The 27,129-nt window shown below is 39.6% G+C and overlaps 1 protein-coding gene across 4 annotated transcripts in view; it reads left to right on the forward strand.

Annotated features, from left to right (window-relative positions):
• LOC122931935 (sushi domain-containing protein 1-like) overlaps positions 1–27,129 on the forward strand; it is a 231,231-nt gene that overhangs the window by 21,341 nt on the left and 182,761 nt on the right. For all 4 annotated transcript variants that reach the window (XM_044286058.1, XM_044286029.1, XM_044286039.1 and 1 more), the window contains exons 2-5: positions 4,250–4,372; positions 7,185–7,340; positions 16,230–16,382; positions 26,072–26,251. In XM_044286058.1, the coding sequence (XP_044141993.1) occupies positions 4,250–4,372; positions 7,185–7,340; positions 16,230–16,382; positions 26,072–26,251 (612 nt within the window). The remainder of the gene's footprint in view (positions 1–4,249; positions 4,373–7,184; positions 7,341–16,229; positions 16,383–26,071; positions 26,252–27,129) is intronic.

Below are 27,129 nucleotides of genomic sequence, written 5' to 3' on the forward strand. Positions count from 1 at the left end.
GCAAAGTAATCCCAAAACAAAGAGAGTGAGGGTCCTGCTTGCAAGAACTTACAATCTATGAGACCACTTGCAAGGACACAAGGCATTGCAGCCTACAAAACAATGACTTTTCTCTCCCACTGGCTGTGAGTAGAAGTTTCTGCTTCCAATGCTATGAGAATTGTATTGGTGGAAATGTCTTATTCATAGATCCCTCTTTGGTAGTTTTAAAATTTGTAATTTGTCTAGACATTGCTGTTACATACTTCTTATGGCTCCATGCTTGTGTCCAGTGCGGGTGGGAGCTGCTTTTAAGTAGTTAATTCTTATTGTCTGCCCTTCACAATATCAGGAATTGCTCCACCAGTCATATATAAAACTATCTAGGTGGTGGTGCTAAGTTACTGGACATGTGTGTCCACTGGCTTGGGACACATTAGAAAGAAATTCAGAATGGGAATGAATAAAGAAAGAAATTATTCCAACTGGCTAATAATGTTTTGCGCAATCAGATAAATAAAATGTTGAACCGCGGGACAAGCCATTTAATTGTGCAATGCATTTTGTATGTTTCAATATATTCTCATTTTTCCTTTTAATCTTCTAAAAACAAGGAACCAGCTTGAGATATGAGCTCATCATTCAGGAAAGGTCCTTCATTTCAGCCCTCACTGCAGTCTACTTGTAGATATTTTCTTGTATCGGTTATCCTGTTGCGCTGAAAGTGAGAAGGAAGCTTATTAGAAGCTGGAAGGAAGTCCAAAACTTACAAGAGATTAGGTTATAACAATGAACAGTATGTTGACATAATGACGTTTATGATTCTTGTGATGAGGTCAAGGGAGGAAGCAGTAGTGTAGTCATGTGGTGATTGCAGCATCATTTTTACACAGCCAGGTGCTGAAAGTTGAAAAATAAGGATTTTAACAAACCAATGTCTAGAATGAAGCAGCTCAAGAATGAAAGCTACACTGAACAAAAATATAAAAGCAACACTTTCGGTTTTGCTCCCATTTACATCTGAAACATTTTCTACATACACAAAAGACCTATTACGCTCAAATATTGTTCACAAATCTGTCTAAATCTGTGTTGGTGAGCACTTCTCTTTGAGGTGGGATGGATTATCTCGGCAAAGGAGAAGTGCTCACTAACACAGATTTAGACAGATTTGTGAACAATATTTGAGAGTAATGGGTCTTTTGTGTATGTAGAAAATGTTTCAGATCTTTGAGTTCAGCTCATGCAAAATGGGAGCAAAACCGAAAGTGTTACATTTATATTTTTGTTCAGTGTAGTTACCTTATAAGACTGACGGATATTCCTGTAATAATTTATATTTAGGATTTTAGAAAAAAATGTATGTACAATTGTGTAAAGCAGTGGTGGTCAACTCAACAAATTGTGGGGGCTTAAAATGCATCGCATTCAGTTACAGTCTAGAGGAGACACATATTTTTGCACAGTTGTACTGGCAGAAAGGAAAAAAATAACAATTTCTAAAACAGATCTTTTTAAATCTGTTTTTTGATTTAGGTAAAAAACAAATGTAGGGAACACAGACCACAGGCATAGAAAGCTCATACCAAAACACATATACAACATACATACAACACAACTTTTTGAGATGGGAAAGATATGACAGAGTGCCCTTATAATATTTATTATTTATTTCAGTGGTACCATTATTTAGTTTCTGTGGGGAGATATGTATATCTCACTTCCCTGGCATCCCACCACCAAACTATGACCACGGGCCTGTTCATTGTGGCCACAGGGACACAAAGATGTATCAGGTTTGTGCCGATTCATAATTCCTTATGAACTGCCGGCCCCAGAAAGTCTGATAATTTCCATTGAACTGGGGAATGGACTAGACCTCCTGCAGAGAGGTCTTTCCTGTTCCATTAGCTGGGTTCCTGGCTGGCTGAATGGAAGTCTGAAAAGTTGTAAACACTGGTGGACTGCTAGAGGTCCTCTGTCATCTGCTGGCTTTGAAGCAGGGCCCCCCTGTGGAGCTCACTAACTCTGCTACCTTTCAGCAAATGGTGAGTGTGGGAACATGGCTGACAGTAAATAATAATCCATATTCCTCACAAGCTCTGAAAAATAAAAGGTGAAACCTGGTTGTCTTTACGCCAGTTTTGATAAATCTCCCCCTTAGTTTGTAAGTATGTCTGATCCAGTATTTTATTTGTAGAAGATCTACTTCAAAGATATTTGTTTTCTGAGTTTAACCACTTCAAATCCGGGCCATTTGCCTTCTTCCTGACCAGGCGTAATTTTGCAAATCTGACATATCTCACTTTATGTGGTAATAACTTTGGAACACTTTTACTTATCCAAGCCATTCAGAGATTGTTTTCTCGTGCCACATTGTACTTCATGACAGTCATAAATTTGAGTCAATATATTTCACCTTTATTTATGAAAAAATCCCAAATTTACCAAAAATCTTTAAAGATTTGCAATTTTAAAAATGTCAATTTCTCTGCTTTTAAAACAGAAAGTGATAACTCATAAAATATTTATTACTTAACATTCCCCATATGTATACTTTATGTTGGCATCATTTTGGAAATGTCATTTTATTTTTTTAAGAAAATTGCCAAAACTCACTTTGAAGTCACTTTGTGTGGCTTACATAGTGGATACCCCCATAAATGACCCCATTGTAGAAATGACACCCCTCAAGTTACTTAAAAACTGATTTTACAAACTTTGTTAACCCTTTAGGCGTTCCACAAGAATTCAAGGAAAATGGAGATCAAATTTTTAAATTTCACTTTTTGGGCAGATTTTCCATTTTAATCCATTTTTTTTCTTTAACACATCAGGGTTAACAGGGTTAACAACCAAACAAAACTCAATATTTATTACCCTGATTCTGCAGTTTACAGAAACATGCCACATGTGGTCATAAACTGCTGTATGTGCACACGGCAGGGCGCAGAAGAAAAGGAGCGCCACATGGTTTTTGGAAGGCAGATTTTGCTGAACTCGTTTTTAGATGCCATGTCCCATTTGAAGCCCCCCTGATGCACCCTTACAGTATAAACTCCCAAAAACTGAGCCCATTTTGGAAACTAGGGGATAAGGTGCCAGTTTTATTGGTACTATTTTTGGGTACATATGATTTTTTGATCATTTATTATAACACTTTATGGTGCAAGGTGACCAAAACATTGGTTGTTTTAGCACAGTTTTTGTTTTTTGTTTTTACAGCGTTAACCTGAGGTGTTAGATCCTGTGACATTTTTATAGAGCAGATCGTTACGGACGTGGCGATACCTAATATAATACTTTATTTATTTAAGTTTTACACAATAATAGCATTTTTTTTAAACCAAAAAATTATGTAGGGGCTCATTTTTTGCGTGATGAGGTGACGGTTTTATTAGTACCATTTTGTTGGACATACGCCTTTTTGATCACTTGGTGTTGCACTTTTTGTGATGCAAGGTGACAAAAATTGCTTTTTTGACACAGTTTTTATTTTTATGTTTTATAATGTTCACCCGAGGGGTTAGGTCATGTGATATTTTTATAGAGCTGGTTGTTATGGACATGGCGATACCTAATAAGTATACTTTTTATTTATTTATTTCAGTTTAACACAATAATAGCATTTTTGAAACAAAAAAATTATGTTTTAATGTGTCCATGTTCTGAGAGCTATAGTTTTTTTTATTTTTTGAGGGATTTTCTTATGTAGGGGCTCATTTTTTGCAGAATGAGGTGATGGTTTTATTGGTACCATTTTGTGGGACATATGTGAAACCTTTTTAAAAAAAAATTATTTTAACACTTTATTTTTTAATTTTTAATTTTACACTTTTCGTCCCTCTGGGGGACATTTAACTTCACTTATTTTATTTTTTTCACTTTTGATTTCTCCTGTAACTGGGGCTGACATAGTAGCCCCAGTTACAGGGGAAATACCCCCCCCCCAGAGAGGCTGTACAGTAATATACTGCGCTGTACAGCCTCAGTCCTCAGTGAAGGGCCGATCGAGGTCTGTGTATGCAGCGATCTAGAAGGCAGGGACACCTGGGAACTGTCCCTGCCTTCTCTAAGGGTTGCCTTGCTGTCACTGACAGCGGGCAACCCGATCTGCAGCTGCACGATTAGCGTGCAGCTGCAATCTCTGAATGGACGTTCAGAAACGTCCATTCAGAGATATAGAACCACCGCCAGGACGTTTTTAGTCAACGTGCAGACGGGAGGTGGTTAATTAATCTTTTAACACTCTACTCTTTTTTTTCTTCAGCTCTACTATCAAGGGATCTATGTAATTCTTGCCACCAGAATGCCACATGTATAGAAAAAGATAACAAATATTCCTGTATGTGTAACTTTGGATTGATTGGAAATGGAAGGACACATTGCTTGGGTAAGTAAAAGCAATCTTTTTTTAATATTTCTTTCTAATAACAGATCTAATAAATAGAAGAAACTTGGACAACCATTTAAAGGTATTTTTAAACACTGAAATAAGCATTTTAGGTGCTTATAATATATGCATTTTGGTAGCTTGCAAGTCACTTCCTTTGTTGTCCAAATATAACACAACCATCAATTTCCCATTAATTTCTAAAATCACCCAGCAGATCAAACAATCCTCCATTTTTCCTGGCATTATTCACATATTTATCTATGATAAATTCATTGGCAGAAATATACTTTTTCTAATACAATTGAAGTATAGAGCTCAATAAATTGATTAACTGATCTCAAACTTAAAAAAATAATGCAACACACTCCCTAGCTTTTCGCTCTAGCATAAATGTACAGATTTTCAACTAATGAGAAAAATGTTTTCCTATACTTTCTGCACTTAAAGGGGTTGTCTCACTCCAGCAAATTACATTTATCATGTGGACAAAGTTGATACAAGGCTCAAATACAGGGTGACCAGGAAGGGAACTGCTGTACATGCGTGCCTATGTGGGCTCCTATGGTTCTGGCCACCAAAGAGGCTGGCGTTTTTTCCCATAGCGTGCAAGCATGACCATCGCTGCTGGATTGCAGGGTGGCCTTAGCCCCTGGAAACAAGCAGTGTATTTTGTATATTGTGCCCCTGAACATAAAAAGGGAAAACTCACCTGACTGCGGTGCTGCCACTCATCAGTTCCCATGACCCATTCACTCTAGTAGGGGGCAGCATAAAAAATAACTGGAGCAGCATTTCTAGACAAACATTTTGGATTTAAAGATGTGCCAAATTTAACAATCAACATGAGCTGTTTAAGTATGCATCAGATGTTACCATCTTGATAAATCCCCACCTATGTGTATATACACAATGACACAAACTTCACTACTATTCACAATACATCTATATTCTATAACTAGACTCCACCGCAGCAATAGTAAAGTTACTGAAGAAATGTATTCCGATGGTAATATATAAAGTCAGTTTTGCTTGAGTCTGCGTTGGCATATCTTACACCAAATTTATCAAATACCATACATTGTTAAATGTTCTGCATCTTTAAACCTAACACTTTTTGTCTAGAATCGCTACTCCACTCTTAGGTCTCTTTCACACGAGTGAGTTTTCCGTCTGGATGTGATGCGTGTCCTGAACGTATAGCTTCTGGACTGAATCCTGACCCATTCATTTCAACGGGTCTGTGTACATAAGCCTTATTTTTTACGCATCATCTTTGCCTTTCAGAAAAATTGCAGCATGTTCTATATTGTCAGTTTTTCATGCAGCCACCCACTTTTCAAAACTGGAGTGAGTGGTGTAAAAATGTAAAATGTTGCATCATTTTGGCCCAAACAGTTGCAAAAACTTTATCTTGCGACTTTTTGAAGCCAGAATTCAGATTTTATGTTATTTCTATGCTTGATATCAAGTCAGCTACAAATTGACCTGCACAAATATCAGCAATAATTATTTGCTCTTCTTAAGATTCAGTTGGTATTTTATTTTTTAAGTTCAGGGAAATGTTAGAAGATTATGTGACATATTTACAGAATACTCTCAAATTAATCTGTTCAAAGCAGTGTCATTGTGTACTGCATATGGCCTTTACAAGTGTGTTGGCTGAGATGGAAAAATCTCTCTCTGCCTCCAATTATACTTACTTTGGGGGTATCTAATAGTATTCCTGTAATATCCTTTAGGATCTCGAAAGACTTAGCAGGTAGTACCTATTATATTTTATTATATGGTACAGGATGATGAATGATGAGGGTATGATGGGATTAACGAACATGGAAAAGTGGAATTTATTAATTAAACTTATTTATTAAACTGAACCTCTAGTTTATTTCAACCAAATATTTCCAGAATTATTACAGAGGTCAGAGCTATGTATTTTCCTAATACATTCCTGTACACTACCATCCTGTAAAAAAGAGGTTGGCCAATTTGTTAAAAATGTGTTGCAATAACCCTTAATCTGTATAGTACATCTGTATATCAAATCATAACTTACCCCTGCCATGCTGTAGAAGGCCCTCTGGTCTTCATCTGTAGCCCATGTAAGCACTTCCGATCCTCCAGCACTGTGCCCATAGGTCGGAAGATGGAGGCGGTGATTCAATTCACTCTTGTTACCGTGTTCAACACTATCACAGAAGAGGATCTCTCAAGAAACACCGAAGAAAGTAGTGACGTTGGTGAATCACGTCACTGCACCTATGGATGCAGAGCCGGAAGATCAGAGGTGTTTACACAGTCCACAAATGGGGACAAGGGTGCCTTCTGCAGCACAATAGGAGTAAGTTATAATGTGACATGCAGATGTATGTCACATCAACAACAGATATAGGGCTATTGCAAAATTTTAAAAAAATTGCCAACTCCTTTAATTAACTAAAATTGCTATGTCTTCAACTGACAATTAAGGGAATATCTCACCATGATTTTGGACTATTACCTGCAGTGCAACATGAGTAGTGCTGCACATAAGGAGTCCAGATCGCTATTTTTTATTTTCTTTCTGTCTCCAGCAGCCCCACTATCAGCTCTAGATTCTGTGCAGAAATACATTTTAGGGACTGATGTGCACATGTTAACATAATGGAGAGTACTCCTGTGCATGTGCACAGCAGTCCTGACATTGTATTTTTTGGCATCTTTGAGCACTGACAGTGGGCTGTAGGAAAATAAAAAATAGCAGCTCATTGTTTTTTCCTTAAGGCCAAAAAGATTATATTTTCTTTCAACAGATTACATTTTCTTTCTACAGATAAAGATGAATGTCAGATGGGAGCACACAAGATATGTGGAGAACACACAGCCTGCCATAACACACATGGAAGCTACTACTGCATCTGCCTAAAAGGGTACCTACCATCCAATAACCATGAAAACTTTATACCTAATGATGGCACTTTTTGTGTAGGTAAGTAGCAGAACATAATACGTAGATCTAAAGACGTAGAGTCTAAAGGTGGATTTAGACAGGCCAATTCTTTATCCAATTGTCGGGAAGGAAGTGTTCCTTCCCGACAGTCGGCTGCTTGTTCAGTGAAGGAGACCGCTGCATTTACATGAAGTGATCTCCTTCACTGTATGAGGACGAGGGATCACTATTACAATCCCTCATCCTCACACAGATTCATGGTTTCTGAGCAGCAGATCGGTGGTGCCTGCATAAATGGTGACAGGATGATCGGCAGTACATTTACATGGGAAGATTGTCGTGAACCACAGGAACAGTTGTTCAGGATAATCTGGACGATTATTGGCTTGTGTCAATGCAGCTTTAGCCAGGAAAGTCAGTGCGAGTTGAATCAGTAAACATGAGGGTTAATCCATAGATAAGCCAAAGTCATTTCATCAGGAGAGACAATTGAAGCCCAATCAGTAGACAAGGGGTTAATCCAGAGATAAGCCAAAGTCAGTTCACTAGGAGTTCAAAGCAGTAGTTGAAAGTATCACCATGCACAAATTAAATAACAGGAGCCAGGACACATATAAATCACATGCAGAGACAAGCAGCAAATTCTAGTCTTAAATCCCCCTCCTAGCTCTGGGATTGGACGCCAAGCCAGGAACCTGATTGGGTTGGTGTCCAGGCTTACTAATAGGTTGGCCAGCCCGCGCTTGACTGGTAGACAGACAACTGCGTGCTGGATTGTAGCTGTGTAATTTTCGGACAGCTTTATAATACAAGTGTTTGCCCTTTCCAGATAACCTCTGTTATTGCGTATTTGTGAAATGGCTTGACGATTAGAATTGTTGAATAATTGTTGTAATCATCACCCTTCTGAAGAATTCATCACCCTTGTAAATAAGTAACTGAGCCTATAAATCTAGCAGAAATAATTGTAACCAAATACTTTCTATTGTTTGTCTGATGTTTGATTTCATACAGAGGAATATAAAGGATTTTTTTTTCAATTGAATTGTTTTTAGAGAAAAATATGGTCATGATATGGTGCCAAATGATGGCACCATCAAGTTGCACATGGAATGCGTATGGTTCCATAGTATGAACCAGGACTCCATGTGCCTTTCTGCTGTGTACATTAGGCATGATTAAAATTCTATGAATTCTGACCTTTTGGTTTTATTTTTTTTAGAAAACGGTCTTGTGAATATAAAGCTAGCCTTGAAATATTGTTGCGTTAAAAGACATTCTGCAAAGTGGGCTACTATTTCTTATGTTGAACCTGCTACCCCCTCTCCCCTTTAACGTTTTAATCAACCCTCCATGTACTATATGGAGTTCATTCTGGGGCTTCATACACATCTGTTAGGTAAATTCGGTAGTCCCTTCTGGCAGAGGAACAGACTACCAGAGTTAGCGTATCTAGCATAGTAAGGCACTGCCATTTTATATTATGCGATCTCGCAGGTTTCCAGTATGAATGCAAGAAAACTGCCCACAGTGGTATTTTTCCGCCAGAAATCCGTTATTTATGTGGGAAAGCTGCCGGATCCCATTATAATGATTGAGGATCTGCCAGTTCCCGGCTATAGTATGAACACAGAAAAAAACGTATGCCAGTCCTGTTCTTCTGCTGGAACAGACTACTGGATTTACAAAAATGGAGATGTGAACCTAGCCTGACACTGTGATAGACTTTATACACAGCAATCTGAGGAGGCAAAGCTGAAAGGAGGACGCGGCAGCCTGACTGAGACAGGAGGTGTGTCTCTGACTCTCTGTAGGCACTTTAGCTAAGCTGTAGACACAGATCAAAACAATAACCCAAATGGAGCTAAAACGCTGCCAAGCAGCAAAATGTAAGGAAAATCAATAACAGGTGATTATCCCCTAGGTACAGATTGGATATAATTGGTGGAGGGTCAATTTAAAGGGATTGTGGCACGATCAGTGTGGGGGGGTAAAACTCAACACTGAACACGGGAGGGAAGGGGAACAGTAACTGGGCCTGGAAACTAGGGAAGAAACCGGTCACCTCCTAGACAACCCTAATCCGGGCCTGACTACTTATCAATATGAATAGACCTTGAAGGTAGGAATATTCATACGCAGTTTATCTAGGCCCTGATTTCCCTATAAGGCCCTGGAATAAGTATAGGACCAGAGACAACCCATTCCTCCCCAGATGGACGAATGGAAGTCTCTCTCGCAGGCCCAGATACAACAACAGGGAATATAACAAATACAAACAAACGCGACACTCAACTTCTGTAGAGAAGGAAGAACAGGAATACCAGCGAGGACCTCACACCAGCTCAGCCAAACCTGAATGAAGCTAGTAACCGCATAGTCAGAAGGGTGGGGTGAGACTATAAAGGGTAGAAGTGATGAACACTGAGCAACAGCTGAGAAAAAGGAAGTGGTCTTTAACCCTATCAACACTGAATCAAGAGAAATCAAGGAGGCTGTTAGATTCCTCCATGCTCAGTCAATCTCCTTGATTTCCTGACATCAGTCACCTGAGGGACCGTGACAGATTGTGTCACCAGAAAATAACAAAATGTGTCATCAGAAAATTACAAAATATTTAACTCTACTTTTTATGTTAAATACAATACAGACCAAAAGTTTGGACACACCTTCTCATTCAAAGAGTTTTCTTCATTTTCATGACTATGAAAATTGTAGATTCACACTGAAGGCTTTAAAACTATGAATTAACACATGTGGAATTATATACATAACAAAAAAGTGTGAAACAACTGAAAATATGTTATAATCTAGGTTCTTCAAAGTAGCCACCTTTTGCTTTGATTACTGCTTTGCAAAGTCTTGGCATTCTCTTGATGAGCTTCAAGAGGTAGTCACCTGAAATGGTCTTCCAACAGTCTTGAAGGAGTTCCCAGAGATGCTTAGCACTTGTTGGCCCTTTTGCCTTCACTCTGCTGTCCAGCTCACCCCAAACCATCTCGATTGGGTTCAGGTCCGGTGACTGTGGAGGCCAGGTCATCTGGCGCAGCACCCCATCACTCTCCTTCATGGTCAAATAGCCCTTACACAGCCTGGAGGTGTGTTTGGGGTCATTGTCCTGTTGAAAAATAAATGATGGTCCAACTAAACGCAAACCGGATGGAATAGCATGCCGCTGCAAGATGCTGTGGTAGCCATGCTGGTTCAGTATGCCTTCAATTTTGAATAAATCCCCAACAGTGTCACCAGCAAAGCACCCCCACACCATCACACCTCCTCCTCCATGCTTCACGGTGGGAACCAGGCATGTAGAGTCCATCCGTTCACCTTTTCTGTGTCGCACAAAGACACGGTGGTTGGAACCAAAGATCTCAAATTTGGACTCATCAGACCAAAGCACAGATTTCCACTGGTCTAATGTCCATTCCTTGTGTTCTTTAGCCCAAACAAGTCTCTTCTGCTTGTTGCCTGTCCTTAGCAGTGGTTTCCTAGCAGATATTCTACCATGAAGGCCTGATTCACACAGTCTCCTCTTAACAGTTGTTCTAGAGATGTGTCTGCTGCTAGAACTCTGTGTGGCATTGACCTGGTCTCTAATCTGAGCTGCTGTTAACCTGCGATTTTTGAGGCTGGTGACTCGGATGAACTTATCCTCCGCAGCAGAGGTGACTTTTGGTCTTCCTTTCCTGGGGCGGTCCGCGTGTGAGCCAGTTTCTTTGTAGCGCTTGATGGTTTTTGTGACTGCACTTGGGGACACTTTAAAAGTTTTCCCAATTTTTCAGACTGACTGACCTTCATTTCTTAAAGTAATGATGGCCACTCGTTTTTCTTTACTTAGCTGCTTTTTTCTTGCCATAATACAAATTCTAACAGTCTATTCAGTAGGACTATTAGCTGTGTATCCACCTGACTTCTCCACAACGCAACTGATGGTCCCAACCCCATTTATAAGGCAAGAAATCCTACTTATTAAACCTGACAGGGCACACCTGTGAAGTGAAAACCATTTCAGGTGACTACCTCTTGAAGCTCATCAAGAGAATGCCAAGAGTGTGCAAAGCAGTAATCAAAGAAAAAGGTGGCTACTTTGAAGAACCTAGAATATGACATATTTTCAGTTGTTTAACACTTTTTTGTTATGTATATAATTCCACATGTGTTAATTCATAGTTTTGATGCCTTCAGTGTGAATCTACAATTTTCATAGTCATGAAAATAAAGAAAACTCTTTGAATGAGAAGGTGTGTCCAAACTTTTGGTCTGTACTGTATATATATTTTTTCTTTGGTGATTCAAATTTTGCATGCCCCTATCTATATTGAATAAAATCTAAAACCAGCCAGTTTTAACACTGACCATAAGGCCTAAAATATGTCAAGATTTCCAATACAAACCGGATTCCCAAAAAGTTGGGACACTAAACAAATTGTGAATAAAAACTGAATGCAATGATGTGGAGATGGCAAATGTCAATATTTTATTTGTAATAGAACGTAGATGACAGATCAAACGTTTAATCCGAGTAAATGTATCATTTTAAAGGAAAAATACGTTGATTCAAATTTTCAAAAAGTTAGGACAAGTAGCAATAAGAGGCTGGAAAAAGTAAATTTGAGCATAACGAAGAGCTGGAAGACCAATTGACACTAATTAGGTCAATTGGAAACATGATTGGGTTTAAAAAGAGCTTCTCAGAGTGGCAGTGTCTCTCAGAAGCCAAGATGGGTAGAGGATCACCAATTCCCACAATGTTGCGCAGAAAGATAGTGGAGCAATATCATAAAGGTGTTACCCAGCGAAAAATTGCAAAGACTTTGCATCTATCATCATCGACTGTGCATAACATCATCCGAAGATTCAGAGAATCTGGAACAATCTCTTTGCGTAAGGGTCAAGGCCGTAAAACCATACTGGATGCCCGTGATCTCCGGGCCCTTAAACGACACTGCACCACAAACAGGAATGCTACTGTAAAGGAAATCACAGAATGGGCTCAGGAATACTTCCAGAAACCATTGTCAGTGAACACAATCCACCGTGCCATCCGCCGTTGCCAGCTGAAACTCTACAGTGCAAAGAAGAAGCCATTTCTAAGCAAGATCCACAAGCTCAGGCGTTTTCACTGGGCCAGGGATCATTTAAAATGGAGTGTGGCAAAATGGAAGACTGTTCTGTGGTCAGACGAGTCACGATTCGAAGTTCTTTTTGGAAATCTGGGACGCCATGTCATCCGGACCAAAAAGGACAAGGACAACCCAAGTTGTTATCAACGCTCAGTTCAGAAGCCTGCATCTCTGATGGTATGGGGTTGCATGAGTGCGTGTGGCATGGGCAGCTTGCATGTCTGGAAAGGCACCATCAATGCAGAAAAATATATTCAGGTTCTAGAACAACATATGCTCCCATCCAGACGTCATCTCTTTCAGGGAAGACCCTGCATTTTTCAACAAGATAATGCCAGACCACATTCTGCATCAATCACAACATCATGGCTGCGTAGGTGAAGGATCCGGGTACTGAAATGGCCAGTCTGCAGTCCAGATCTTTCACCTATAGAGAACATTTGGCGCATCATAAAGAGGAAGGTGCAACAAAGAAGGCCCAAGACGATTGAACAGTTAGAGGCCTGTATTAGACAAGAATGGGAGAGCATTCTTATTTCTAAACTTGAGAAACTGGTCTCCTCGGTCCCCAGACGTCTGTTGAGTGTTGTAAGAAGAAGGGGAGATGCCACACAGTGGTGAAAATGGCCTTGTCCCAACTTTTTGGGGATTTGTTGACACCATGAAATTCTGATTCAACATATTTTTCCCTTAAAATTGTAAATTTTCTCAGTTTAAACTTTTGTTCCGTGATTTATGTTCTATTCTGAATAAAATATTAGAAGTTGGCACATCCACATCATTGCATTCAGTTTTTATTCACGATTTGTATAGTGTCCCAACTTTTTGGGAATCCGGTTTGTACTTTGAGAGCAGCCATATGGGCCATACAAACAATGGACAGGAGGAGACATCATTGACTTCTGTGGGAGAGCTTTCTGGGCATGCTCTGGGACCTGTGTAGAGGTCAGGAAGGAGTAGACAAGTTTTGACTATCCTTTATTGTGAATGGTGGATCTTGTGTTATCTGTACAGAGGTGATATCTGTCATTGTATTTCTGCTATGATGATAATGAGATGGCTACTGAAATTTTACCTATGCAGAACAGGAAGTCTCAACATAGTTTTAGGCCTAGTGTCAAGTGCAAAAACTGTAGGATTTTAGATATTTTTTTAAACTATAGATAGACATGGAAACTTAAAACAAACATCACAAAAAAATTTAAAAAAAATGTTTAACATAAAAACATGATTTAAACAATAGATCACTTTCCGATGAAGCTTTTCCTTTTATTTTTTTTTTAAATAAGTAATTGTATTTGTGATGAAATGTCATTTGTGTCATGTCCTATTAGACCCTGCAGAGGTCATATTAGTTTATATGTTCCCCTCCCCCTAAGTGTTACTTTAGATTTAGAGCAACTATTTGCAAGCATTGCTACTAAAGGTAAAGAAACCATTTAGTTTAGTAAAACTGCTACAGTTCCATATGTTTTACTCCTATTTAGTATATGATTAGAATACGTATCCCTTATTTGCAAACGCTACAGCTGCACTTGAAATTAAAAGGGTATATTTTCTAAATGGATATCATCAGGAACAGATATCCCTTGTGTTTTCCTTGTTTGAATTGAACAGGAGTCTTGTATACATATTGTTTGGTTGGAAGATTTAAAAAATGATATATGATTTTAAGGATTCAATCTGCACAAATGCTTATTATGAAAATAATTTTACTTTCCTGTACGAATGCAGGTTGTGATAGATACACTGTTATCAGTCTCATTCAACAGAAGAAAGGTGTTTTCTATAGACTCACACCTGCCTTGTACAGTTTTTACACTTTCTTTTTCTTGTGACATACAAATTTAACAGACTCTTAAATACCATTGCAATTTAACCGTTTCATAATTTTAGATGGAACATTTCTAATTGCTTTCAGATGTATACATTGCCTCTATATACTAATCAAACTATGGTTAATTTTTGTTCTTCAATGAATTCCCTAGAATTTGTATTCTGTAGGTATAACTTGCCTACAAATGAGTGTTTGATGACCTGTATATATACATGGGCCAATTATAGAAAATGAGCATTCATACGAATATTCGTTACCATTCGTTGGCCTGATGATCTGCTGGTGTGAAAAGGCCCCATCTCCAAACTATGTAAACAAGACAAGACTGCTAGCACTAGGGTATTACAATTCAATATACTGTAGCATTTGTTGTTACATAGTTACATAGTTAATACGGTTGAAAAAATACATAAGTCCATCAAGTTTAACCAAGGGATAGGTGGGGCGTGAATCCCAGAAGGAAGTGAGACTCAGATTTCTACACGTTTTCATTTCTTCATATTTTTTACTTTTAAGAATTCGTCTAAACCCTTTTTGAAACTGTCCTCTGTTCCTGCTGTTACCTCGTCCTGAGGAAGTCTATTCCACAGATTCACAGTTCTTACAGTAAAGAAGCTTTCAGTCTTTGACGCTTCTGGAGACTGAACTTTTTCTTCTCCAGTCTGAGGCAGTGCCCCCTTGTCTTTTAAGCACATTTTACAGCTTTTTGACGTATTTTTTGTATGGTCCATTTATATACTTGTTGTGAATAGGCCCCTTCATCACCTTTAAATTAATCCATGAGGCTTGACTATAGGTTGTGCAGAGGTAGCAGTCACAGCCGGGCCCTCTGTCGTATAACAAGACACCAGAAATATAAATTATACTACATAGTAGGTGAAGAGTCCTATTATGAGTGTTGTACTGGGGGCCAAAAGATTCAAGTTATGCCTCTGAATTAACCCCAAGTATCATTACTCTATGGCAGTGGCAGGCATAGAGGAGACTGTGCCCAATATTAAGAACGGGCAACTTCTGGTGCAGGTTGATGTCACCGAGCTGTCCTGTTAACAGGACAGTCTGGTGCTTGTTTTTCTCCCTACAGTACCTACTTCTTCCAGAACAAAAGGCAATTGTGGTCCTCAGGCTGCTTTCTCCATTCCCTTTTCCTAATATGGAGGTCATACCTGATTTAGGCCCCTTTCTTTTATTTTTTAGTGGGGCAAATACATATTTTGAATGCTATAAAGCTTACCACACTTTCCATTTGTGGCAGGAAAATGGGTATGGCCTTCCATTTACAAAGCATTGTTTTTGAAAAGTGGAGTATAAAAGGATAGGCCATCAATATGTGATCAACGAAGGTTTGACACCCAACACACCCGCCGATCAGCCGATTGAGTAGGCACAGCCCTCTGGTGAGCGCTACAGCCTCGTTGCATTTTACCTAGCACTGCACTGTCCATTGGAAAGTGGCTGCACTTGGTATTACAGCTCAGCCCCATTCACTTGGGGAATCCAGTGCATGCTAAGTCCTTTCATTTGAGTGCTGCTTAGTCAGTAGGCCAGTATTCATAAATAACCTATTTTATGTGGGTTATTGTAAATGAATGGGATGTAATACAGTAAATGTGAAAGCTCAGTATGTATGCAACTGGCAGAGGCATTGCATCATTACTTGATGCTCTGATCTACATACCTATATTTTGATAGATTATATTTATGTTAGTCAATACATTCTCACTTAAAATTTTCCTATATTTAGAAATTCAAGAATTTTAACTGTAAAAAATGGTTGTTATTATTCTGCCGAAATCAAGCCATGTTAATTTTCAGGTGAAATGCAGAATTAATGCAGCTGTGATCCTAACCTTGATAAAATTAAACTTCAACTGTGAAGATTCCAATAATATTACCCCATTTATTAACCGATGCATTGCTCAAAGTATGTTTTTACCATAACACTGTATTTTTACTTTTTTCTTGTAGATCTTGATGAGTGCGAAGATCCTGATATATGTGGGGTTAATGCAAAATGTAAAAATATTCCTGGAAGTTATGAATGCTACTGTAAGGAAGGATTCGGTTTACAAAACGGTTCTGGCCCATTTCAGGCAAATGGTGCTCAGTCTTTGTGCAAAGGTAAATCAATAAAAGATAAGTCGAAATGTAGGCTTTTCTGGAATATTTTGCTTCACTGTTCATTCTTTGGTTCTGTATATCTTTGTTTTGCAGTCATTTTATTCACTTACACTAAATGAATAATTTTTTAAGAAAATACTTTATCCACGATACAGATGTGGCACCCTGTCTATGGTGCCAAGGTTTGCTGTGCTATTTGTATAAGGCCTCATTTTTCACAGTTTAGCGGAGGTCCCATTCATTTCTATGGAGCTGTGAAAAAAAACTGATAGTCCTCCGTTTTTTCTCCGCGTCCGTGATTCCAGTCCGTCAAAAAAATATAACCTGTCCTATTCTTGTCAGTGGAAAACGGAGGACGGACCCATTCAAGTCAATGGGTGCGTCAAAAAAAAAAGGATGCACAACTGGTATGTCATCCGTGTCCTCGTCCGTGTCCGTTTTTTTCTACAAGACCTTGGTGCAAAAAAATTACACTTTTCATTAACCTTCCTTTTTTTCCCCCTGTCAGACAAAAAAAAGGAAGACACAAGGAAACACAACTGAAGCAAAATCGGACACGGACCACTGAAGCCAAATCACTGACAGTGAAAAAACACTGTCGTGTGCATGAGGCCTAACGCTGATAGTAAAATAGAGTACAAATCTGTTTGTACAAATGGAGAGTGCTAGATCTGTATTTAGGAGTCTTGTAATACTTGTAATGCTGCTGAATTGCTTTTTTTATGACCATTGCAAGTACACTGACCAAAAATATAAACACAACACCTTCAGTTTTGCTCCCATTTTGCATGAGCTGAACTCAAAGATCTGAAACATTTTCTACATACACAAAAGACCCATTACTCTCAAATATTGTTCACAAATCTGTCTAAATCTGTGTTAGTGAGCACTTCTCCTTTGCCGAGATAATCCATCCCACCTCACAGGTGTGGCATATCAAGGTGCTGATTAGACAGCATGAATATTGCACAGGTGTGCCTTAGACTGCCCACAATAAAAGGTCACTCTGAAATGTGCAGTTTGATCACACAGCACAATGCCACAGATGTCGCAAAGTTTGAGGGAGCATGCAATTGGCATGCTGACTGCAGGAATGTCTACCAGAGCTGTTGCCAGTGCAGTGAATGTTCATTTCTCTACCATAAGCCGTCTTCAAAGGTGTTTCAGAGAATTTGGCAGTACATCAAATCGGCATCACAACAGCAGACCACGTGTAACCACACCAGCATGTTCACCTCCATGATCGTTTGAGACCAGCTTGCATAACCAAAGATTTTCTGCACAAACTGTCAGAAACCGTCTTAAGGGAAGCTCATCTACATGCTCATCGTGCTCATCGTGCTCATCGGGGTCTGGACCTGACTGCAGTTCGTCGTCATAAGCGACTTTAGTGGGCAAATGCTCACATTCGATGGCGTCTGGGAAGTTGGAGAGGCGTTCTGTTCACGGATGAGTCCCGGTTTTTACTGTTCAGTGCAGATGGCAGACAGCATGTGTGGCGTCGTGTGGGTGAGCGGTTTACTGATGTCAATGTTGTGGATTGAGTTGCCCATGGTGGCGGTTGGGTTATGGTATGGGCAGGCGTATGTTATGGACAACAAACACAGGTGCATTTTATTGATGACATTTTGAGTGCACAGAGATACCGTAATGAGATGCTGAGGCCCATTGTTGTGCCATTCAGCCACGGCCATCACCTCATGTTTCAGCATGATAATGCACGGCCCCATATTGCAAGGATCTGTACACAATTCCTGGAAGCTGAAAATATCCCAGTTCTTGCATGGCCAGCATACTCACCGGACATGTCTCCCATTGAGCATGTTTGGGATGCTCTGGATCGGAGTATACGACAGCGTGTTCCAGCTCCTGCCAATATTCTGCAACTTCGCACAGCTATTGAAGAGAAGTGGACCAACATTCCACAGGCCACAATCAACAACCTGATCAACTCTATGCGACGGAGATGTGTTGCACTGCGTGAGGCAAATGGTGGCCACACCAGATACTGACCCCCCCCCCCCCCCCCCCAGTAAGGCAAAACTGTGCACATTTCAGAGTGGTCTTATATTGTGGGCCGTCTAAGGCACACCTGTGCAAGATTCATGCTGTCTAATCAGCACCTTGATATACCACACCTGTGAGGTGGGATGGATTATCTCGGCAAAGGAGAAGTGCTCACTAACACAGATTTAGACAGATTTGGGAACAATATTTGAGAGTAATGGGTCTTTTGTGTATGTAGAAAATGTTTCAGATCTTTGAGTTCAGCTCATGCAAAATGGTAGCAAAACCAAAAGTGTTGCATTTAGATTTTTGTCCAGTGTATTTACCAAAATAGATGTGCATGGAGAGCTGATTTGCTGTCTTGCCAATTTATACACTTCAAGAATACACAGTTATACACATATACTTTGTGACAGTACCCAACTTTCATATTCTAAAAATGCCACCCAGCATGTTATATTTATAGCCGCGACTGTACTTAAGTGCCCAGGTGGCATACAAACTGATGAAACCTTTGAAATACATGAGATTTTAGACAGAGAAATCAGCATGTTTTTCGTGTGACAAATTTACAAATGGTGTACTGTACATTTCTAAAATTTGTCACAAAAATAGCTTCAAACCAAGCATAGCAAATTTTTTTTTCAATAAGTCACATTTTGATACTTTACCTCCCAGACTAGACAGCCTTAAACTGCACCAGATTTTTCATAATAGCTGATGCTGGATGATCCATTTGTCACATATTTTGTCTAGACCAACTTTACACCATTTATTTGTTGTTTTACAAATCACAGTGTGCTCAAATAGTGAATTATTCACTGATAATAAACAGAAGAGCTGGAATGAAATCACCTACATTTACTGGTATGCATTAATTGGGTTTTCCTGGAGTGCAATATTGATGACCTATCTTCAGGATAGGTAATCAATATCAGATCAGTGGGGTTCCAACACCCAGCACCCTCAACAATCAGCTATTTGAAGAGGAAGAAGCGCACGGTGAGTGCTGTATCTGCTACACTGTATCCACTCCATTTCATGTATTCTTTTAGAGTAGACAGAGGAGTAAGCATGCAGAGTGATAGCGTGTGATGAGTGCAGTCTTGTAACTGATGATTTATACAGAATATCCACTCTATTTTCTGTGTTCTTTGAACATCTCAATAGCAGGAATATTTTAATAGGGAATATAGCCAAATAGCTGAATATAGCACTTATATTTGCAGAATGTTTATTCTACATATTTTTTACTGAGGGGATGTAAATGCAGTTTCATCTCCTCAGACGATCTGACAACTATTGGGAACATCTGGTTCATTCCTGATAATTGCACGTAACACTGGCCCATTTAAAAGGACCATTACTCTGCATCTGTATCCCACTATGGGAAGTAATACCAGCCAAAAATAAAATAAAAATGGAAAAGGAAGATGCGCATTAAGGAATTCAATGTATGGTTTGGTGAATTGTGTCAGAACCAAGGGTTTGGCTTTGTGTCTCATGTTAGCTCTTGTTGGAATGGAAAAGAACTGTACAAGAAAGATGGTTTGCATCTTTCTCTCAAGGGAACGAATGTCCTCGGTGAACAGTTCCAAGTATTTGCTAAGAAGCATTTAAACTAGGAAAGGGGGGCAAAAGAGTCATAATACAGCAGTCCGACTGCCCTCCGGAACAATGCCAGAAGAGGCCAGTAGCACAAAGGTTAAGAAATGACAAGCTCAGAGTCTTGTCTACAAATGCTCGCAGTCTAGGGAATAAGATCAATGAACTTGAGGCTATAATGGCATCTGAGAATATAGATGTAGTGGCTGTTACTGAGACGTGGTTCAAGGGGAGTAATGACTGGGATATATCAATGCCAGGGTTCTCTCTATACAGGAAAGACAGAGAAGGCAAGAAGGGGGAGGGGTGGCCCTGTATGTGAAAGATAGCATAAAATCTAATTTGATACAAGTTAGCAAGAACAATTTAGAGTCAGTTTGGGTTACCTTGCAGCTTGATAATCATAAGGTAACTCGTGTAGGTGTGATATATAGACCACCTAGCCAAGTCAAAGAATTAGATGATCTACTAGTTGAGGAAATAGCTAAAATGACATTGAAGGGGGAAGTTATCATTATGGGAGACTTCAATCTTCCAGATATAAACTGGAAAACCAAAATAGCTAGTTCTGCCAGGAGTACAGATATTCTAAATTCCCTACTGGGATTATCTCTACAGCAAGTAGTGGAGGAGCCAACCTGGAAGGAGGCCATTTTAGATTTAGTATTCGCAAATGGGAATTTGGTATCTGATATTACTGTAGGGGAAAGCTTGGGATCTAGTAATCACCAGTCAGTGTGGTTTACTATAAGTACAGTGACTGAGTCACACCACACAAAAACAGAAGTTTTAGATTTTAGGAAAACTGACTTTTCTAAAATTAGATTACTGGTATACGAGTCCCTATCAGACTGGAACAGTTTCATTGGAGTCCAGGAGAAATGGGACTACTTAAAAGTGTCACTATTGAAGGCAACAGAAAATTGTATTAGGCTTGTCAGTAAAAGCAAAAAAAGGAAGAGACCACTGTGGTACTCAGCAGAAGTGGCCAAAATCATTAAAAACAAAAAGATAGCATTTAGGAATTATAAAAAACAAAACAAAACGAGGATGACAGACAAATTTATAAGATTAGGCAGAGAGAGGCCAAACAAGTTATAAGAGCTTCTAAAGCACAGGCAGAAGAGAAATTAGCTCAGTCAGGGAAAAAGGCGATAAGGCATTCTTCAGATACATAAATTAAAAAAGGAAACTAAAACAAGGAATTACCAAATTAAAAAACAAAAGAAGGAAGGTATATGGAAGAAGATAAAGAACTAGCTGACTGCCTCAAAGAATACTTGTGTTCAGTTTTTACAAAGGAAAATGAAGGAGAAGGACCTCAGTTAGGAAAGAAGACTAATGAATGTTTTGATGCATGTGTCTTTACAGAGGAAGAGGTTCTAAGTCAACTGTCTAAGATTAATACAAATAAGTCACAGGGGCCTGATGGGATACACTCAAAGCTAATAAAAGAGCTCAGCGGTGAACTAGTAAAACCATTAACAGATTTATTTAACCAATCACTGACAACAGGAGTCGTCCCAGAAGATTGGAAATGAGCAAATGTTGTGCCCATTCACAAGAAAGGTAGTAGGGAGGAATCGGGCAACTATAGGCCAGTAAGCCTGACATCAATAGTGGGGAAATTAATGGAAACCATACTTAAGGAGAGGATTGTGGAACATCTAAAATCCCATGGATTGAAAGATGAAAAACAGCATGGGTTTACTTCAGGGAGATCATGTCAAACTAATCTTATTGATTTTTTTGATTGAGGGACTAAAATAATAGATGGAGGAGGTGCAGTAGACATCACTTATCTAGACTTTAGTAAGGCTTTTGATACTGTCCCACATAGAAGGCTTATCAGTAAAGTGCAGTCTTTGGGCTTGGACTCCCATATTGTTGAATGGATTAGGCAGTGGCTGAGGGACAGGTAACAGAGGGTTGTAGTCAATGGAGTATATTCAGACCAAGGTCTTGTTACCAGTGGGGTACCTCAGGGATCTGTTCTGGGACCCATATTGTTTAATATCTTTATCAGCTAAATTGCAGAAGGCCTCAATGGTAAGGTGTGTCTTTTTGCTGATGACGCAAAGATTTGTAACAGGGTTGATGTTCCTGGAGGGATACACCAAATGGAAAAGGACTTAGATGGATAAGTGCAAGATAATGCACCTGGGACGTAAAAACCTAAGAGCAGAATATAAAATCAGTGATACAGTCCTAACCTCAGTATCTGAGGAAAGGGATTTAGGGATCAATATTTCAGAAGACTTAAAGGTAGGCAGACAATGTCATAGAGCAGCAGGAAATGCTAGCAGAATGCTTGGGTGTATAGGGAGAGGAATTACCAATAGAAAGAGGGAGGTGCTAATGCCGCTCTACAGAGCACTAGTGAGACCTCATTTGGAGTATTGTGCTCAGTACTGGAGACCATATCTCCAGAAGGATATTGATACTTTGGAGAGAGTTCAGAGAAGAGCTACTAAATTGGTACATGGATTGCAGGATAAAACTTACCAGGAAAGATTAAAGGACCTTAACATGTATAGCTTGGAAGAAAGACGAGACAGAGGGGATATGATAGAAACTTTTAAATACATAAAGGGAATCAACAAGGTAAAAGAGGAGAGAATATTTAAAAGAAGAAAAACTGCTACAAGAGGACATCGTTTTAAATTAGAGGGGCAAAGGTTTAAAAGTAATATCAGGAAGTATTACTTTACTGAGAGAGTAGTGGATGCATGGAATAGCCTTCCTGCAGAAGTGGTAGCTGCAAATACAGTGGAGGAGTTTAAGCATGCATGGGATAGGCATAAGGCCATCCTTCATATAAGATAGGGCCAGGGGCTATCCATAGTATTTAGTATATTGGGCAGACTAGATGGGCCAAATGGTTCTTATCTGCCGACACATTCTATGTTTCTAAAAACTAAAATTTAAATGCAAGTACCTTTTTGACATTTCATTTGCCACCCCATGCCAAAATTAAAAATAAAATAAAATAATTAGCAATTTTATTTTTAACTCAAGCATGTAATATGTGACAAAAATGAAATAAAAAAATAAAACGCCTTTTCTAGATTTTTATACTGATGACCTATTCTCAGAATAGGTCATCAGTATCTGATTTGTGGGGGTCTGACACTCGAGTCCCCCGTTGATCAGCTGTTTGAGAAGGCAGTGGGACTCCTGTGAAGCTCACCAAGCACTTAAATGGGGTTGATCTGCTCCTAGGCTACATGACACATGAACATGTCATCACACGGCCTAGGAAAAGCTGAGAGAAGGCTGCAGTGAGTGCCGCTGCCTTCTCAAACCCCTACTGATCAGATACGGATGACCTATAGTCATCAGTATATAAATCTCAGAAAACTCCTTTAATTTTCATTTTTGTCATTTAATTTTCATTACCCATACTGGTATTTTATGGGCAATAAAAAAAATTGAAAATGGATAAATGAAAGGCAAAGCAAGATTTCATTGCAATTTTAATGCATAAATTAAAATTAAACAGCGCCACCAGGTGCTGATTTTTTTAATTTTCAAGTTTTCCAACATTCAAGTAGAATCGTACTAATAGTTCAAATTAGTATTAGTGGGCCAGGCTCAACATGTTTATAAATGTTGCTCAGTCCCAGACAGAACATAGAGCACCCTCTATTGGAATTACAGACATATGAGCTGAAAACGAGTTACTCCTGATAAGTGATAACGACTCTGTCATTCCAATACAGGGTACTCTGCACAACAACTTTAATAGCACATTTCTCTGCTCGGTCACGCACAGGTCAATGGAAAGCTTCTGACAGCTCTTACCTGGCTTGTGTATCTGTAAATCCAATAGAGGGCGCTCTACACAACTATGTATAGAGCTCTACACAGTACTAAGTAATGAGCAGCAGCAGTGGTGAATGGGTGGGTAGCATCAGGAGAGGAGGGGCTGGAGTACCAGCCTCACTATGTGACGAAGGGACGAATGGCCTGGGCAGACCAGCGGTGAATGGGAGTGCTGTGTCAGTAGAGAAAGAGGAGGTGAAGCTCCAACCTCAATACGGAATACACATGGAGTCATTTCTGTTTTTTGGACACTGAAAAAAAAATTGGTTTGTGTGCATAAGCTCTTAGTCAGTGTTGTGTACAGCGCTACATATAGTTGTGTAGAGCACCCAGTTACAAGATTGCAGTCACCTCAGGCTATCACTCTGTATGTCGATTTCTCAGTTTAAGGGCTCACGCACACGACCGTATGTATTTAGCGGTTCCCAAAAATTAGATCTGCAAAAAACCCGGATAACGTCCGTGTGCATTCCGTATTTTGCGGAACGGAACAGCTGGCCCTTAATAGAACAGTACTATCCTTGTCTGCAATGTGGACAATAATAGGACATGTTCTATTCCTTTACGGAAGGGACATACGGAAACAGAATGCACACTGAGTAACTTCAGTTTTTTTTGCGGACTCATTGAAATGAATGGTTCCGCGTATGGTCTGCAAAAACAACGGAACGGATACAGAAAGAAAATACGTTTGTGTGCATGAGCCCTAAATGAATGCATAAACAAGCAGATTTTTGGTATCTTCTTATTGTGTCCTATATAAAACATAGTAGGTTATAACTCAAATTTATAACTCTATTTATTATAACTCTTTTTTAATGCATACCAATACATTTAGGCAATTTTATTACAGCTCTTCTGTTCATTCTTCTGTATAGGCACATTTTTGCCTCACAATAGCACATTTTTGCCTCACAATAGCACATTTCTAAGGGTGTGACTCTTTCCCCATGAAGTCACACCCTTCTTAGATGAGCTGCAAAAAATGCCTGAAATGTGGTGCAAAGCATGTCCCCCTTTTTTTTGCGCAAATAATGCTAGAATTCTGGAGCATTTTTAAACATAAATCTCCCCCATTGAGTCAACAAATGGTCTGATTAGGTACTGGGGAAAGGGGGTTATATACTGTATGAAACTGTTCAATATCTATAGTAGAAAAAAACCCTTGAATATGGCAACCAATCAGCATTTCCAACCTGATTGGTAAGGGTCCATTCACACGTCTGCAAAATGGGTCCGCATCCGTTCCACAATTTTGCGGAACGGGTGCAAACCCATTCATTTTCAATAGGGCTGGAATGTGCTGTCCGCATCCACATTTGCAGATCCGCACTTCCGCATCCGTGCTTCCGTTTCCGCCAAAAACAGAACCTGTCCTATTCTTGTCCGCAATTGCGGACAAGATTAGGCATTTTCTATTATAGTGTCGGCAATGTGTGGTCCGCAAATAGCGGAATGCACATTGCCAGTGTCCGTGTTTTCCGGATCCGCAGAACACTTACGGACGTGTGAATTGACCCTAAAAAAGAGTGAGAGACGCCTTGAAGAAAAGTTCCTATATCTTCTTGATGCCACTTGCAGCTTCCAGCCTTCCAACCCTCCCTTAGGCTACTTTCACATTCGCGTTGTTCATTCTTGTATTTTGCACATCAGGATGCATCCGTTCCGTTAGGATGCGGTTGTGTGAAATCAAAATGGAAAAAAACAGGTCTGTCACAAAATACATTGAAAGTCAGTGGATGATGGATCCGGGTTTTTAGGCTGCCAAAAGAATGGATCAGTCACCATTGTCGTACATTGTTTTCAGTGACGGATCCGTTTACATTGCAGCGTTTTTGTGTCCGGTCACAAAACTGAATGCTGTCAGAAGGGAAGACATTCTGATGCACCCTGAAGGATCCTCTGCCGCACAGTTAAAGTAGCCTTAGAGGAAAAAAGCAAACCAAAAAGTAAAACTCTTGCTGCCCTCTGCCTTCAACCAATGCTGCACCCTGAAAATTGCACCTAGAATACTGATATCACTTTAAAGCTTATGATTTGGGCCTTTAATAGGAACTACTACTACTGTAAGCTCTATCTGCAAATCTAGCTGCAGCGATTAAAGCGACTAAAGTTCTGATGTTTTACATACTGTATGTCTTTGTCAGTGAAAGGTTTAATTATACATAAAGGAATGATGTGTTCTTTACAAGGTTGACTAGGTACATTTTAAGTCAAGTTTCCCTCTAATTTTTCTTTGCTTCAACACACAGAGGTTGATTGTGGACCACCTCCTTCACGTCTTAATTCTGCCATGATACTGTCAACCAAAACCACATTTGGGAGCCAAGTGACTTATACATGTACTTCTGGATTCGGTCCTGATCATGGAGTCAGTTCCTCTGTCTGTACAGCCAGTGGGATATGGGAAGGTGCCACTGTGAACTGCACAGGTAGGGATAGCAGCTTGCCCATAAGCAACATAGAATTTGTACCATTAGAAATATTGTATGAACTTATCATTGGCGATTGGCATATCCAGATTGTACGGTGACTTATATTGTAATGTTTGGCTTTATAAAGCCCTAAATAATATGAAAATAGTAACAGCCAGTATAAAATATAGACCACCATTATTATCAAAGAGGTTGCTCCATCTCACCTTTAATGACCGAGATGGGGATAATCGCAGCAAGCACTGGCCAGGGGAGGCAGAGTATGCGCCACTCCTTTGCTTCTGTAACTCCCATAGCATTGAATGGGAGATACGCAAACAGAATACCACAGCAAGCTACACTCTTTTCGTAATTTAGGCATTATGGAAACATAATAGCTTTATGTGCTACTCTGTTTGCATAGATCCCATTTCCTGCTATGGGAGTTACAGAAGCAAAGGAGTGTCGGCCACTCAGATGTTGATGTAAGTCCATTGACTCCTGGCTGGCATTACTGCATTTATTTCCATCTCGGCCTTTCATGGTATGGACACCCCCTTGTGATAGTTTGGTTGTTGCAACTGGTTGCTATACTTTTTCCTAGAAAGTCAAGGTGATAAACCATGATCTGTCCATGCAATACTATGGAGCACACAAATATAATAAATCTCAACATTTTACTTAACAATGCAACATCAGAACAATCAACCTTTTTTGCACTGTCCCTGTTCTAGGGTACTTCAGTGGCAGTCATTTTTTAAGGAATCTGGTGGAGAACCAGAATGGAGCCAGCATGGGAGAAATGTAGGGCACAAGGGATATTAAATATACATGTATCATGTACAGTCAAACTTTATGTTTTGTAGGGTCACTTTAAGACATCACATAAGTGGCTG

Source organism: Bufo gargarizans, chromosome 1, assembly GCF_014858855.1.
Source record: "Bufo gargarizans isolate SCDJY-AF-19 chromosome 1, ASM1485885v1, whole genome shotgun sequence".
In the NCBI taxonomy this organism is placed as follows: domain Eukaryota; kingdom Metazoa; phylum Chordata; class Amphibia; order Anura; family Bufonidae; genus Bufo; species Bufo gargarizans.